This window comes from Neolamprologus brichardi, chromosome 13 (genome assembly GCF_056152115.1).
Source record: "Neolamprologus brichardi isolate AB-2024 chromosome 13, ASM5615211v1, whole genome shotgun sequence".
Classification (NCBI taxonomy): domain Eukaryota; kingdom Metazoa; phylum Chordata; class Actinopteri; order Cichliformes; family Cichlidae; genus Neolamprologus; species Neolamprologus brichardi.
The window spans coordinates 4,830,450-4,845,983 of NC_142116.1; the positions used below are offsets into that span (position 1 = coordinate 4,830,450).

General features: G+C 38.8%; 1 protein-coding gene across 1 annotated transcript; it reads right to left on the reverse strand.

The window, feature by feature from the left end:
- Nucleotides 1-13,093, reverse strand: LOC102776349 (gap junction alpha-5 protein-like). Its single transcript, XM_006783513.2, has 7 exons — nucleotides 12,692-13,093; nucleotides 7,287-7,414; nucleotides 4,765-4,929; nucleotides 2,771-3,067; nucleotides 2,432-2,497; nucleotides 2,189-2,337; nucleotides 1-1,318 (listed from the first exon to the last, which is right to left on the reverse strand). The coding sequence occupies exons 2-7, from the start codon at nucleotides 7,353-7,355 to the stop codon at nucleotides 850-852; spliced, it is 1,215 nt and encodes a 404-aa protein (XP_006783576.2). The 5' UTR covers nucleotides 7,356-7,414; nucleotides 12,692-13,093; the 3' UTR covers nucleotides 1-849.
- Between the last annotated feature and the right edge of the window lie 2,441 nt (nucleotides 13,094-15,534).

Sequence of the window (15,534 nt, forward strand, 5' to 3'; positions counted from 1 at the left end):
TAAAATCTCAGAAAAATATATATTTAAGAGGTGTTTGCCTTTACACGATGTTAAAAATAAAGCGTTAAATGAATGTGCCTCATGCCTCTTCCTCATGCCTTTTTCTTTGGGCTTTGAAATATAACAAATACGTCACAGTCAGGATTTTAGTGCATTTTTTGGCTTTTCCATTTGGGCCTTTTAAGGTCCTGAAACACATTAGTACTATTAAGGCAGCTGTGACTTGGACCAGATCTCTTCTAGCCTGCGCAAGCTGCTGCTAGTCAGGAGATAAAAATCACAAAGAGCATGTTTTTGAAAAGTTTTCCGATACAGTCACTGCTACTGCTAAAGGCTTTATCAGCATGCTTGTGACTAAAGTCATGAATTAATTTGTGCCCAACTGAGTCACACCAGTAAATAAAGAAAAGAATAAGACATCTATGCTATACAGTGCAGACTCCCTCAATGGTGTCACCCAAACTGTGTTATTTTCACCTTTTATAGCCTTTTTGGTGACTTTAGTCTCAGCATATAAACAGTGCAAGCTTCAGGTGCATGTTTGTTTCAGTTCAAGAAGAAGCCACAATCCAGTTATTCTTGATGGATTTAGCGATCTGTGTAGCACCGCAACTCCAGACATTGTTGCCCAGTTCTTCAATCCCTGCTGGGCGTTTGCTCAGATGTTGGGTAAAAACCATTGTTTAAGTCATTAGGAGCCGTATAATGTTGTAAGGAAGAAGATAAAAGGAATTAGTCATCATTTGCATGATTCCTTAGATAAAATGAATCATGTTATGAAAGCTAAGGTCTTTTATGCATGTTTGGTTTTTTTCAGCAGGTTTGTAAATCTATTATCTACTTTTTTTTCTAAACTGCGAGGTCATCTGCTCTAGTTCGGCTGCTCGTTCCGCTGGCTTTGCTGTATCTTCGCTTGTCCTTATGCAGCAGCACGTCTGGGCCACCATTTTGGATCTGAACACAGCCGACGTCCCTGCTCTCGGGGGTATAGCAGTTAGCATCGGGTCTCAGGTATCTCCCATCTTGGATCTGACCGTCATTGGTCTTCTGCCATCCATGCGAATAGCAGCTCATTTGGAGGAAGTTTACCTCTTCCACTGCGGCTGCCATTTTGTTCTGCTCGGTAGCCATGTTTTCAGAGTTTTGTTGGTTCGCTAGCCGGTGGTTGGGGAAGGGGAGGGGTAGGAAGTGTGTGGAGCCAGTCACGCACTGGTTGAAATCTGGAGGTGGTGTTGATGGTGGTGGAGGAGACAAAGAGAGCTGTCGGCTCAGAGAGGTGTTGGCTGCTTTGTTGGCTTTTGCAGAGCACAAGAATCGCCTGCAATAAACAGAGTGAACCAGTGGGAAAATGTAAGATTTCAAGTTATGCTGCCAACCACAACATACCGTGCTGCCCGCTGTGAACACTTCTTTAAGAATTCACTACCACAAAGTGGAAACCAATCCCTGTTTTCCTCATTCCACTTGTTCTAATGGTAAATTCCAGGAAGTACATCTGAATCACTGAAGGCTTAAAATTGTTATTGGAATCGAATCTCTTGAGGGAAATGAAATTTCGTGAGAAAGTTGCATTGTTTAATTTTTCAAGACTTCCATCCAATCCCTATGAATACGTCTCACTGTTGACCAAAAATCTGAATCATCAACAATCGTTATCTTTATCTCTTTCTTTAATCAGGTTTAGACTGAATACAGGAGAATAACCTGTGTCTAGTAACATATTAGGATATTATTACCACATTGCAGTATTTACTCTTACTCTTCAGAAAAAAAGCCACCTTTATTTTTTCATTTTTAGTGGAGTTTTAGTGGAGTTAGTGGAGTTTTGTCTAGTTAAAACTCCACTTTTTTCTGGCCACTTTGGGGGTCACAAAACAACAGATTAACACAGTCGTACCTGATATGAAATAAACTGTTACATAATTTACCACTATTTTTGTTTGTGCAAACTGGCAACAAATTACATCTTTGTTAATGGCTAAATGCTCAAATAGGTCTTAGTAACTTTATCAACTTTAAGCTTCTTAAATAGGAAATAAACATAACAATCATTAAATAAAATCATTAATTAACTAAAAAAGTATCATCATAGTTCAAAGGAATATTCTGAATTCGTTCGTCTATGTCGTCATGTAAAAACCTCAATCATGGCTTTTCTAACTAAAAAATTATACAATGAATTTCTGACCTGCAACAATGTTTCCATGCCAGGTGATGTAGTTCAAGCACACTGAGGACCAGCGAGACAGCTGACACGACCAACATGAACACTATAAAGACATTTTTTTCTGTAGGTCTGGAGACATAGCAGTTAACTGGATGTGGACATGGCCATGCCTAAAAGAGCAAAGGAACAAGAGAATTACTGTTATAGGCCCAAATATTGTGGTTAACAGCAAAGAGTGAAATCAAAATCATGTCTGGTTTTTACCTTGCAGACGTACAGAGGATTGAGAAAGATTCCATACAGGAAGTACTGAAGACACAGAAACACCACCTGGATGGAAGGACAGTTTTTTTGTTGTTTTTTTTACGTGTGGACATCATGTTTTAGGCACAATACAAATACGAGTCTTTAATGTTTACAAATCCTAAACTTTCATGAGCAATTTGGTCCAAACTCTGCAATACAATTTTTCATCAATTTACTTCTCTTGGCATTTCAGACAGCCTTTGGAGGACAGACATGAGCTTGAACTAGACAGACTTTAAATCTTGACCTGCTATCAAGTGCTATGTTTAAGTTAAAGGCAGAAATGGTGACATTTACCTCCATGATGCTGCGTATCAGTATACTCAGAACATATGTCTGTAGCAGTGCTCCCCTCAGGCGAATTCGACCTGCTGAGTGACTTTCATTTTTTTCATTTCCATCTTCTTCCCCTTTCCTCTCTTGTTTCTCTCCACCTCCACCTCCTCCTTCACCTCCTCCTGGGTCTTCTTCTCCCCCTCCCTCCTCTCTTCCCTCCTCCTCCCTGTTCCTTCTTTTCTCCTCTCTGCGGACAGTGTGCATAGCGTGGCCCATGTAGATCAGACTGGGAGTGGATACAAACACAATTTGGAGCACCTGGAAAGACATGGATACGATTTAAAATCAAAAGTAAAACAAAAGTTGTTATTTTCATCTGCAACAGTGTGAGATATTCTTCAGTATGGACTCCCAGGACTTTGAACTTTAAACAATTTAGGTGGGGAGAGAAACAACGAAACTCTCATCCAGAGCAGATCAGGCATCAGTGATTGAAAGCATGAAACACAAGAGATGTGTCATTGTTCTGGCCCATTAGCCCAGTTATGTGTTTTCATGAATTTTAGAATCATATTTGATGTTGTAATTGGTTCTCTGTTATAATTGATTGCCATGTTTCTTAGTGTCTTAGTTCTTTGTTTCTCTCTTTCTTCCTCTTAAATCTTCTTTTATCTGATAATCTGTTCTTGCTTGTTCCTTGCTTTTAATTTTACTTCCTTGTGTCTAGTCATCCTGATTCATTTCAGCTGTCTCTTTTTACCCATTTTCCACGTCCCCCATGTCTACATAGTTTCTAGTGTGTTCCCTTCTGTTGTCTGCTGTGTTTCTGGACTTTGTTATGTTATGATCTGTTTTATTCTCGGCCACAATAAAGGTTTTGCTCACTTCAAACCCGTCTCATTTGGAGAATGCATTTGGATCCTATTTTCCTGCAGTCTTTGACAGAATGACTCAACTAGCAGTTGAGTGCTTGAACAGTAACAGGTGGCGCTCTCCTTTTTAAATAGGGCTTTTGAACTGAAGCTATGGCTCAGTCCTGAGTATTAGTCTGTACTCAGGGGGACAAACTGGGGCAGCTGCCACTGCAGGCTTTGCAGCCTGCTTGAACATATTACTTGAACATTTATTTTTTTAGGTTTACACAAAGGATAGTGACTCAAAATTAAAAGATTAACTCACTAATCTGATATCTGCAAGAGTTTAAATTCCACCATTGAAGATTATTCATTTTCTAGGAAGCTGTTAAATTTAGGTCAGACTAATGCAGAATGCAAAGATTTAAGCTTGATAGACCTGGAAGTCTATGTCCTAACCTACGTTGTAATTGGAAACTCAACCTTTCATACCATTCAAGTCTTTATGGTATGCATCAACCCAAAGTGTTGCCACATTTCTTGGAAAATGAGTTTCCGTTTTTTGTGGTTCTGAGATTTTGATAAGAGTTTTATTGTTTGATCTGAACTGTTGTTGTTTTGGGGGGGAGGATTCATTTGCAGAGAGGCATTTTTGAAGCAGCCCTTGCTCTCGGCTGCAAGCATAGATAATCTCATTGAATAGCCTGTATGAAATGGAAACATTTCACTATAATTAATCCCTTGAGGACATCAAGTGACTGCAATTTATTTTACACACTGCACTGAAATAAATGGATGTAAATAGCTGCAAGGAAGGTGGCAAACCAATCTTTACACTTGATAGATTTAAAATTAAAATGCTTCTTTTTCTTCAATGACTGCAGGATACTGTAGCCTGAAATGTTTGATGAATGAACAGGGATGTACAGACACAGATTCATTCCAACTGACTAATTAGAGTTCATATTGTGTTTACAGTTTTAGAAAATGTTTAAAAATCATCAACAGGTATAAAGAAGTTCTTTTGGTTGATGTGATAGAGTAACTATAATATATTTCTAATAAAATGTCAAGCTTTAAGATGGATTGGCTGACTTCTTTATGATCTTTGATTTCAGTTGGTTAAGACAAAAAGATAATCTTTGACTGCCAATGCATTACCCAGTATCGTATGTGTGCTATGGGGAAGGCTCGGTCATAACAGACGTTCTCACAGCCTGGCTGTTCAGTGTCACAGTTAAAATCTTCCTGTTCATCTCCCCACGATGACTCAGCTGCTGTCCCGAGGACAAGGATTCGGAAGATAAACAGGATGGTCAGCCACACCTGTGGAGAAAAAACATGAAGCAATTATGACCTCCAGTCTTCTTCTTCTTCTTCCAAAGATTAGAACAAAATCAGCATTAGCTCAGAGTAGGTTAATTGGATAAGTGTAATTTAAGTGTGACTATAATTATTTGTTTCTGCTGAATTGCTTCAATAAAATATCCTTTAATCAAAGTCTAGACTGTGGACATTCCCATTTTTACCCTTTTTAAAACAATAAAGGTATAAACAGCTCTTAAAGGTTACTCCAGTCCGGAGGGGAGGGCCACTATAATGAATGAAAATTGTTGTTTTCATCTGCAGTTATTTGTGTTTGGTAGTATATTTATGTTATGGGAACTCATTTCCACCTCCATCCATGGAAAAGCAGGGAAAGCAATAGCAAGACCCTGCACAGAGCAGTGAGAACAATAGGTCAGTGATTAGGTCGGGTGCACCATGAAAGGAGGGCTCGGAGTTTAGCTGGATTGTAAAGTGGCATTTAAATAGTTTTCCCTGTATGAGGTTTGCCAGTTGGATGCCTTGACAACTTCTAACTGAGCCATCAGCTGGCTGGCAGTGAGAATAGCTGGTCTGCCAGTACTGACTTCATGGCCACCCTGAACTAAAGTTATTACATACTTTAGGAGCTGGTTATCTTTGCAGTACGTCTAAACAGATTTAAAAATGCCTTAGAAAAAGTACACAAAGTGCTGACTGATTGAATTTACCATTACAATTAGTTATTTAAGAAAGAATCTAAACTAGAAAACTGAGCCTTCTCACAAGTTCAATGATATATAATGTTTATTGGGTTTTTTTTTAAAACCAAAAGCGTCATCATTTCCTAAACCTAACCAAGCGAGTGAAACAAAGATTTAAAAGAAACAGTCCCACAAAGAACGTGAATTCCAGTCCTCTTGACCTTGTGCCATGTCTAAATTTGTTATCTTGGTTTATAAATTGTGCTCCTGGATTCCTAAGCGTTGCCAACAGTTCTGTAAACAACGTACTTTGAGGACTACTACTACTTAGCTTCTCTGAAGAAAGAGGACAGTACATGCACACATTTTACAACAATGGACATGCATTGAAAACCAGAGGTTACTACTATCGTTACAGTTTTAAGTAACATTAGTTCCATAAAATCTCTGAAAGTGAAGTTATTTGTTTTTGGTTTATTTTAAGACTTGTTGAGTTGACTTTTGAATGGTTAAACTAACAGATGTTTGTATGATGTTTCATTCTAATGTTACAAGACTCTGAAACCACGAGTCGGGATACACAAAATTAACAGGATGATTTAGAAATACACAGTAATGGGGAGTAACGGAATACATGTACCGCTGTTACGTATTTAAAATACAAAATATGTGTAACTGTATTCCGTTACAGTTACCGTTTAAAAAGGTGGTATTTAGAATACAGTTACTTTGTTGAAATAAATGGATTACACGGCGGTACTTCCCTGTTTCATATTGTGGCGGGTCAGGACTGTTTGGGTTTTGTTTGACAGCTACGTTCTGTTGTTCCAGGCGGCAGCGTTACGGTTGCCATGGTTACAGGGTGACACGCTCTCTCTGCGTGTTTCCTGGGTGAGAGAGCGCCTGTTGTTGTTGTTGTGCTAAGCTAATAGGCAGAATGCTACAGGCATAGCTCTAAAGAATGTAGCATCATGGGCAGTGTAGTCCGTGCTGCAGGGAGAATGGACTGCCATACACGTTATGTGTCTGTGAGCGAGGGAGGGAGAAAAAGGAAAAGTACGAGCTGTCATCGAGCAAAAACGGGAGCTGGAAGCATGTAAATATAATAATAACCACTGCAGCCAAGAAGAGCGCCTGACGAGCCCAGCTGTAAGTAAGCTATTAAGACTCGACTGTACGCTGTGTTCGTGTTTTCCTCCGAAACAATAAGTCCCGTTGGAGCAGCCTTTCAACGCCTCTCTCGGTCTTTCGCAAGCAAAGTTGACCCAGACAACAAAGTAAAGCTAGTTTTCGGCAACGAGCCCAACACGGAACCCGTATTAGTCAGAGGTCCCTTTACTACGGTTCGGAGCCGCGGACCTTCAGTAATAGTAATAAATCACATTCATGTAGTTGTAAAATGCATGATAATATGTTAAGTAATCCAAAGTATTCAGAATACGTTACTCTCATTGAGTAACGTAACGGAATACGTTACAGAATACATTTTAGGGCATGTATTCTGTAATCTGTAATGGAATACATTTTAAAAGTAACCTTCCCAACACTGGAAATACATGAATGTTCTATTTTGAGTGTATATGTTTGTCTGTCATGAACAGAGGATGTCGGACCAGTCTTGTGTGTTAGTACGCAATGTGTGTGTACATATACATGTCTGTGTTTGCATGTTACCTTGCCAACAGAGGTAGAGTGCTCCTGTACTTCCTCCAGGAAGTTTCCCAGTAGGCTCCAGTCTGCCATGACTGATTACAACTCAGATTCCTTACTCACTGCTAAACTTTGAGCTGGGCAATATCCACCTGAACACACCAACAAAGAGCATGGGAAGGTTTGCATGAGTAACAGGTGGGTCACATGATGCATTCAGGCACATCTTACAAACTAATTTTATAACAAAGTTTAATAAAAATCTATGAGGTACCAAGAATAATCCTCCCTGAATCAGACGGAATTTTATGTTTTCAATAGATTTTAGGACTTCCTACATTTATGGAGATGTAGCTTCTTTTTTATTACTTTATGAGAATGCTTTTCAACAAAAGCAGGGAATGTACAAGTGAGAAAATGTCTTTAGCTTCAAAAAAAGCATGAAAATCTATTTAATTAACATCAACTGTTAACATTTGTTTGGCACGATTTTTTAATCTTCCTTTAAAAAAACCTTTCATCTTGTTTATAAATAGATTTTAGGGCTATGAATGTGAAGAAATGTGAAACGCATAACTGAATGCCATGTAATGACTAAAATTGTCACGGTTCTTGGTCAGTTTGACCCACTATTTTGAGTTGCTATGTTTTGGTGTGTTTTTGCATTTTGGATTCTTTTCTTATTATGATGATAATGATGATTATGAATCTGTGTTTCAGTTATTCTTGTTTAGGGATTAGTTCGTAGGTTTTGTTCTCATGTTTATTGCAGGTTTAGTTCAGTGTCTAGTCTGTCTCTGTGTCGTGTCTGCGTTTTTGTTTAGTGGTGTCTTGTTTCCTGTTTTACTCTGAAGGTTCATGTTCCTGTCTTATGTCAGTGTTTCTAGCTTTGTTCCCCCCTGTCTCATTAGGTCTTATTCCTCCCAGCTGTGTTCCCCTTCTGTCTCTAATTCCTTGATGACTTCCTCAGTGTATTTTAGCCCAGTGTGTCTTCGTGTCAGTGTCGCATTGTATGTTCATGCACCCTATTATTTCTAGCTGCACGTCATGATTCTAGTCTGCAAGATTTGGTATTGGACATGTTCATAGTCACTTTCTCCAGTCATGTTTCCCTGCACCTTCATGTGCCAGTACCGAGATCTTGTTCGCAGTTTTTCATGTCTTGTTCATAGTCTGTCCACAGTACTTCGTCATAGTTCAGTCCTGGTCTTCGTTCATAGCCTTAGTTACTCCCAGTTTAGGTTTTTAGTTTAGTCATTCCCATAGTTTATGGTTTGTTATTTTGCCTTCTGTATCAGCCCTGATTAAAGGCTCGCTTTGAGCTTAGCACAAGTTTTGCCTCCAGCGTCTGTGTCTGCACCTGGGTCCACCAAACACACTCTCCACACGGTCGGCCGTGACAAAAATTATAGTATAACAGTCTTATATTCAATATATATATATATACATTTCCTTGTTCTGTATATAAAGCGGATTTAAAATATTTTTCAAAATATTTCAACTTAAATAACTCATCCAGGAGAAATACTGAGAATAGAATATCCCTTTGTAGTGTTTTAATCTGGAGAGCTAAAAGCGCTTTGAGGTTCCCAAAAAGCGCTATATAAATGCAATCCATTATTATTATTATTAAAAGACTTGATATATTTCAGTGGAAGGTTTTGTCATGTGTGTTATGGTCAGGTGGGCTGAATTAAACACATATCTCGAGAATAACTTGGGGCAATCTTTAAAAAAATGTTTTATATCTTTGTATGATATTCATTTGATCTTCTCATGAATTCGTGATTAACCACAAAACATTTAGAAATATTCTCCAGCTACAATGATTATGCTGTATGCATGCTGCCTTTAATGCACAATGTTTTATGGTTGGCTGGGGAGAAAAAGCTGGAGTTATTCTTCTGGTATTATTTTCTTTCATTTGGGGCTTGGGGCAAACTGTGTTACTTAAAATATCTCACTGTGTGTGCTTCTCCTTGTTTTCTATTCATGGAGTATTAGTGCACCTTCTAAAATTCCAAATGTGGTGCAATTATTATCTTTTTTCCATGCTCTTGCTCAAAAAACCTTAGTTGATGAGTGGATAAATTATTGAGGAATAGACTGCCTATTGCTGTGTGTGTGTGTGTGTGTGTGTGTGTGTGTGTGTGTGTGTGTGTGTGTGTGTGTGTGTGGCATGTTTACATATCTTTGTTGGGACCAAACATTGGAATGTCACTGTACTTGTGGGACCACCAGCTGTTATGGCTACAAAATGCCCATCCCCAAGAGTTTGAAGGCATTTTTGAGACTCAAAATGTGGTTTTGTTGTTACAATTAGGTAATGGTTAAGTTTAGGCAAAGGGTTAGGGTTAGCCATTCATTTTTGATGGTTAGGGTCAGGATAAGCAGCTAGGGAAAGCATTATGTCAATTATATGTCCCCACTAAAATATGAGAACACGGCTGTGTATGTGTGTGTGTTATTCTATTATCTTGACCCTCTGAGCCTCTCTCCAGCCCGGCCACGACCCCATTAATAAAAATGTCTGTGCCCATGGTTTAGTTTAGCTTCCTCTCTGTTCCCACACTCCCCCTCCGCCTGTCGCTGGGGAAGGAAAACTAGAGATCTACTGTAAACACTGCTACCACACACACACACACACACACACACACACACACACACACACACATCCAGTCTGTTCCTATGTTTGGTTGTGTCTGTACCAGTATGAATATAAATCTTCCTTCCCAGCAAACATGCCCCCTTGGGGCCAGAGTGGGCAGACCTGCATGTCCCACAGTGGGCAGTCCACTATGGGCCCCAGTACCATGCCAATGCCTGTAGGGGACTAGGCATCTGGACCGAATGGTATGGAGCCATACCCACATATGCCCCATGTTGCATTACAGTCACCAGTTGGTATGGAGTGTTGATTAAAATCTGTGCTTCCTTTAAGCACTCCCTCGTTTACAATGTGCATCAATGCACAATGCTGGAGATTTCACACCAGGCACCTGGCCTGACACAACCATCAGGTCTTAAGTCTCTTGTGCTTGAACCAAGAATCTTTTGCTTGTTAAATACTCAAGTCTCTACGTAATAGAGGCACTTACCCTTAAAGACAAAAACCAAAACCCTCAAATCCTTGGAATATGACCTGATATATCAATAAGAACCCGTTTAACTTCTATTTTACTGAGGTTTTGAATCAGTGACCTTCTCTCAACCTCATTTAATCTTCCTCATCATAAAGAATGTGCTAGCAAACATGTCTGTTTGACCCCACAGTGGGCAGGTGTGGGTGAACTGTGGGGCAGTGTGGGCGCAGAGCAAAACTAGATTTATCCCACTTGGGACTCAACTGGGTGTGTTGGGGTTAAAAAAAGTAAAATATTTCACATTACTTTTTACTTTTCTTAAAAGTAACATGTAACATAGAGTACATTACTTAGTTACTTGAGAAAGTAATTCATTTCATTATTTGTTAAATTATTTTTGCATTACACGTGGCAGTATTTGACTGCCTGGGATGAGATTTTGTGTCACAATTTTTAAAGTTTGCGGAGATTTTAGAGAAATAATCAGGCCCCATCTTATCTTAATGACCTTGTAGTACCATATCACCCTATTAGAGCACTTCGCTCTCGCTCTGCAGGCCTACTTGTTGTTCCTAGAGTATTTAAAAGTAGAATGGGAGGCAGAGCCTTCAGTTTTCAGGCCCCTCTTCTGTGGAACCAGCTTCCAGTTTGGATTCGGGAGACAGACACTATCTCTACTTTTAAGATTAGGCTTAAAACTTTCCTTTTTGCTAAAGCATATAGTTAGGGCTGGACCAGGTGACCCTGAATCCTCCCTTAGTTATGCTGCAATAGATGTAGGCTGCCGGGGGATTCCCATGATGCATTGAGTTTTTCCTTTCCAGTCACCTTTCTCACTCACTATGTATTAATGGACCTCTCTGTATTGAATCATATCTGTTATTAACCTCTGTCTCTCTTCCACAGCATGTCTTTTATCCTGTCTTCCTTCTCTCACCCCAACCGGTCGCAGCAGATGGCCCCGCCCCTCCCTGAGCCTGGTTCTGCCGGAGGTTTCTTCCTGTTAAAAGGGAGTTTTTCCTTCCCACTGTCGCCAAAGTGCTGCTCATAGGGGGTCATATGATTGTTGGGTTTTTCTCTGTATCTATGAAGCGCCTTGAGGTGACTTTTGTTGTGATTTGGCGCTATATAAATAAAATTGAATTGAATTGAATTTTGCAGTTATCGTTATTATTTAAATACATGTATGTGTAGATACATACATGACAAGATAATAAAAAGGAAACACAGACAAGGTAACTGATGACGACATACCTAGGTATTTGGATTATGGATTCTGATGAGTACCAGACTCTGTACAGACTTCCAAAACAGGGGGAACAATAAAGAGCATTTCTGGGTGGAGTGGGACTGCTTTACATGCCAAATTTCTCACCCTTCTGTCATTTGATTGATGTAATTTCTCGAACCAGTGGGCAAATGTCACTGACTGTTTTTGTCCCTAACTTGGAACTCATATTAAACTTATATTAAAAGTCCATTTGTTATGCAAGAAGCACTAATTTTAGATGAGAAACGAAGATGAACTTAAAAATCTGACCAGAAAAAAAAGTTTAAAATCAGATTACAACTTTTTTGGCAACTTATTTATTAAATGCCCATCCCTTCCTGTTTTTGTAAAGCCCAGAAGCTTCGAACAAATCATGTGTGTGTGTCTCCGTGTTGTGTGTGTCTGTGTGCTCCCATTCATGTCTTTCACAAGTGATCCCAGCATCATTAATAACAATATTACTTCCTTGTATAGACTTTCTCTTGACCTTTGCATGCATGTGTGTTTCTCTTTGTGTGTGTGTGAGAGAGAGACTGGGTGTGTATATGTGGAGTCAGTATTGTTCTGCATCCTGTCTTGATAATGGGCACACACACACACACACACAAATACAAAGGCCCCCTCTTTCTCGAGCTGGTTTACAATGATAAATGAATCATTGACATCGGTCAGACATGAGGATGTTTTCAATGCGATAATAAGCTGAATAGAAAATATTAACAGGTCAATGTGATAATATTCTGCCACATCCATCAACATCATGGGCGTTCATTTAGAGACGAACTAAATTCCAAACTCAAGTAACAAAAGAAGTTTAATTTCTTAATTATTTTAGAATTTACTCAAAGATTTCTCTATCTTTATGCACACTGGCATGCACACACACACCTTTTATTTGTGGCACTTCTTTGTGATCTTATTTAAGGTTTTGGGGTCTGAAAATGCTGTTTTGTGGTCATTTTTAGCACTGATGTGGTCATTATTAACACTGGAATGCATACAAACAGAAAAAGATGCTTACACTTTTGATATTAAACTGATATTAACTAAAACTCTGCCACATACAGATACTTTACCTGATTTAGGATACAGAGAAAGGAAACTTCTAATCCAGTGATAGCCTGATGATTGTAGACTGAAGTTAAACTGATGGATGCTTTCTTCCTGTTGGTGAGGTGCTAGTAAGCCAGGCACTCCTCCTCTTCAGAGTTGATCCTCAGGAGGTAGGAGCAGCAGATTTGACAGATGCACGTATTCAGATGATCTGTGATGACACTCTCCAGCTGTGAGTGTGAGCGTTCCTGCTCAGCCTCAGTCGCTGAATGTCAGCGTGAACTTGATGAACCCGACAAACTTCGGGACAGACAGGTTGAGACTGACACAAAGACGGATCGATGGAGAGAGTCAAGTTGATTCAGGGGAGTGAAAAAGGAGTCAATCCAGCAGTTTGGAGCAATTTGTGTCCAGAGAGATCTGAACTGAAATGAAATGTGTGTGAAGCTGTAGTTTATACCCCCCTCTCTCTCTCCCTCTCTCACTCACTCACTCTCTCCCACTCTCGCTCCCTCTCCTCCTTCTACATCTCCAGAGGAAGTGGGCCTGGTGCCTCGCTGCCTGCTATTCAACTCTCAAATATAGGTGAATGTGTTTGTTTGTGGTGTTTGGCACTGAAGGAAGTCACATATTGTATTAAGACACAATAGCTAAAAGACCCAGTCCTGCATTCCTTCATGTCACTCTCTCGACATCTCTCTGCTTCTCTTAAGCTCCTGTAAGTGACTTAAGCTTAAAGTATAATTCCACTGGATTTATTATGGGATCTCTTTGGAAAACCGCTGGTTAAGTTCCTGCACTGAGACTCTTCCGAAGATAAACACAAACTGGTTTCAGTTTCTCAAGTCTTTGTTTTTTGTGATTTCAGTGAATTACATTCATTTGTTTTTAATGGAAAATGAAATTTTCCAAATATAATCAAAAAGTAAAAGTGAACATCTTTGCTCAAAATTTAAAAAATAGGTTAAGATGCAACATGTGACTTCAGTTCATGACCCCAGAATGACTGAAGGGTTAAAATGTTGGGCAGAATTTCGCTTGGGGTTTTTTAATCAGCATGAAAACACTTTTCTAGCAGCTGTGTCTTCTTTTCAGAGAACTTGTGATAGAATAAAAAGCACCATGACTTCCTCCAGGCTCTTATCAGCGGGTCTTTTCCTCAGTATATCTAAAGCAGCGGTTATACCATGTGACACTTTAAACAATGTGGCGAACAACACTGCACAGCCAGAGGATATAAACATTACACCAAATGTCAGAAATTTTCAAGGTAATTTTCTTGTTTTGAACCAGCTGAACTGCGATTAAAAAATTCAGTGAGGATACCCTAACCCTTCATTTCAGTGAATTCATTGAAGTTTTCTTAAATGCAGTGTGTGATATGCAAACACATAAATCCTACACTAATTGTGTAGTTTCACAGTTAGGGGATTTTCTTGAATGGAGTGGGTAGATAAAATAAGGTCTCTTGCTTTAAAATGACCAGATATTGTTCTAACATGCAACTCTGCTCACTGCTCACTTCATTAGGTACACCTGTTTAGCTGCTTGTTGATGCAAACACCCACACAGCCACTCAGAGCAATCAAGCGTGTGAACATGGTCCAGATGATCCTCTGTTCAAACAGTCTGCAGAGAATGGTTAGAAAAAGAGGAAATCAGCAGTTATCTGGGTTAGAATTTCTTGTTGATTCTAGAAGTCGTAGGAGAAAAGTCAGACTTGTTTGAACCGACAGGAAGGCAACAGTACCTCTAGTAATCACTTGTTACAACCAAGGTATGCAGAAGAACATCTCTGAAAGCACAACACATCAAATTTTGAACCAATGGGTGGCAGCCACGCCTGTCAGCTAAGAACAGGAAACTGAGGAAGTTATTACATGTAATATAACTGTAGTGTAGTTTGCTTAAAGGCTACTGCTAGCGTTTTAATTCTTAAACGATTGAATATTTTATTTCCTTATTGCATTTACACTTCAAAAATTCTAAAAGTTGGAATAACTTGTGACACATTTTCAGCTGGAATCCAAAAACCTAGTTGTGGCTTTTTGTCACATGAAGCAGAGTGATCATTTAGTTCTGAGTTGTCCTAAAAAAATAAAGATGATGATCTCCATGGGACAAAACAACAGATCCCCCAAAAATTTCCTGTAACGCATGATCTTTTTAATCAAAGATCAACTTTTAATGCTTCACAAAGCATGCGCACCCTTTGATATACAAAAACTCTTTATTTTGTTCCAAATAGCTTCAGGAGATTAAAGTTCTGCAGATTTTTAAAATAATAAATAAAGAAATTGCTTGTAAAACTTTTTGAACTTGTTGATTTTTTGTTTATTTCCTTGTTTTTTGCTCACATGTTTATTGAATAGGTGACCATATCTAACTAATCTAGAATACAATCATGCACATGTGACTGAGATTTCATACCATATTGATACTTTGGTATTGTTATGGATTTTCCGTGCATTGGGTAAACTAGATGAATTGCACGATGTTAGTGTTCTTTGTGATTTATTTATGCACTAACTTATACCTTAACTTATAACCTACACCTTTTTTTGCATCAGTTAAAAGTATGAATAATTCATTTAAGTGTCATCATAAATCAGATTAAGAAGCACTCTGAGAACACAAACCTCCACCATGGCAGCTCACTCTCTGCACACTATTTGCTTTTATGCAAATAGTTTTGTATTTTCTGTATATTCATTTTGGCCTCTTTGTTCTTTTTAAATGTAATTTAATACATTTAAGAAGTGAAACAAATACATTTGAGCATAATTATTATTTTACATTATTATGTTTTATTTATGTGTTTAGTCAAATTTAAATGTTTAGCAATAGATACATAGTAGGGAAAATG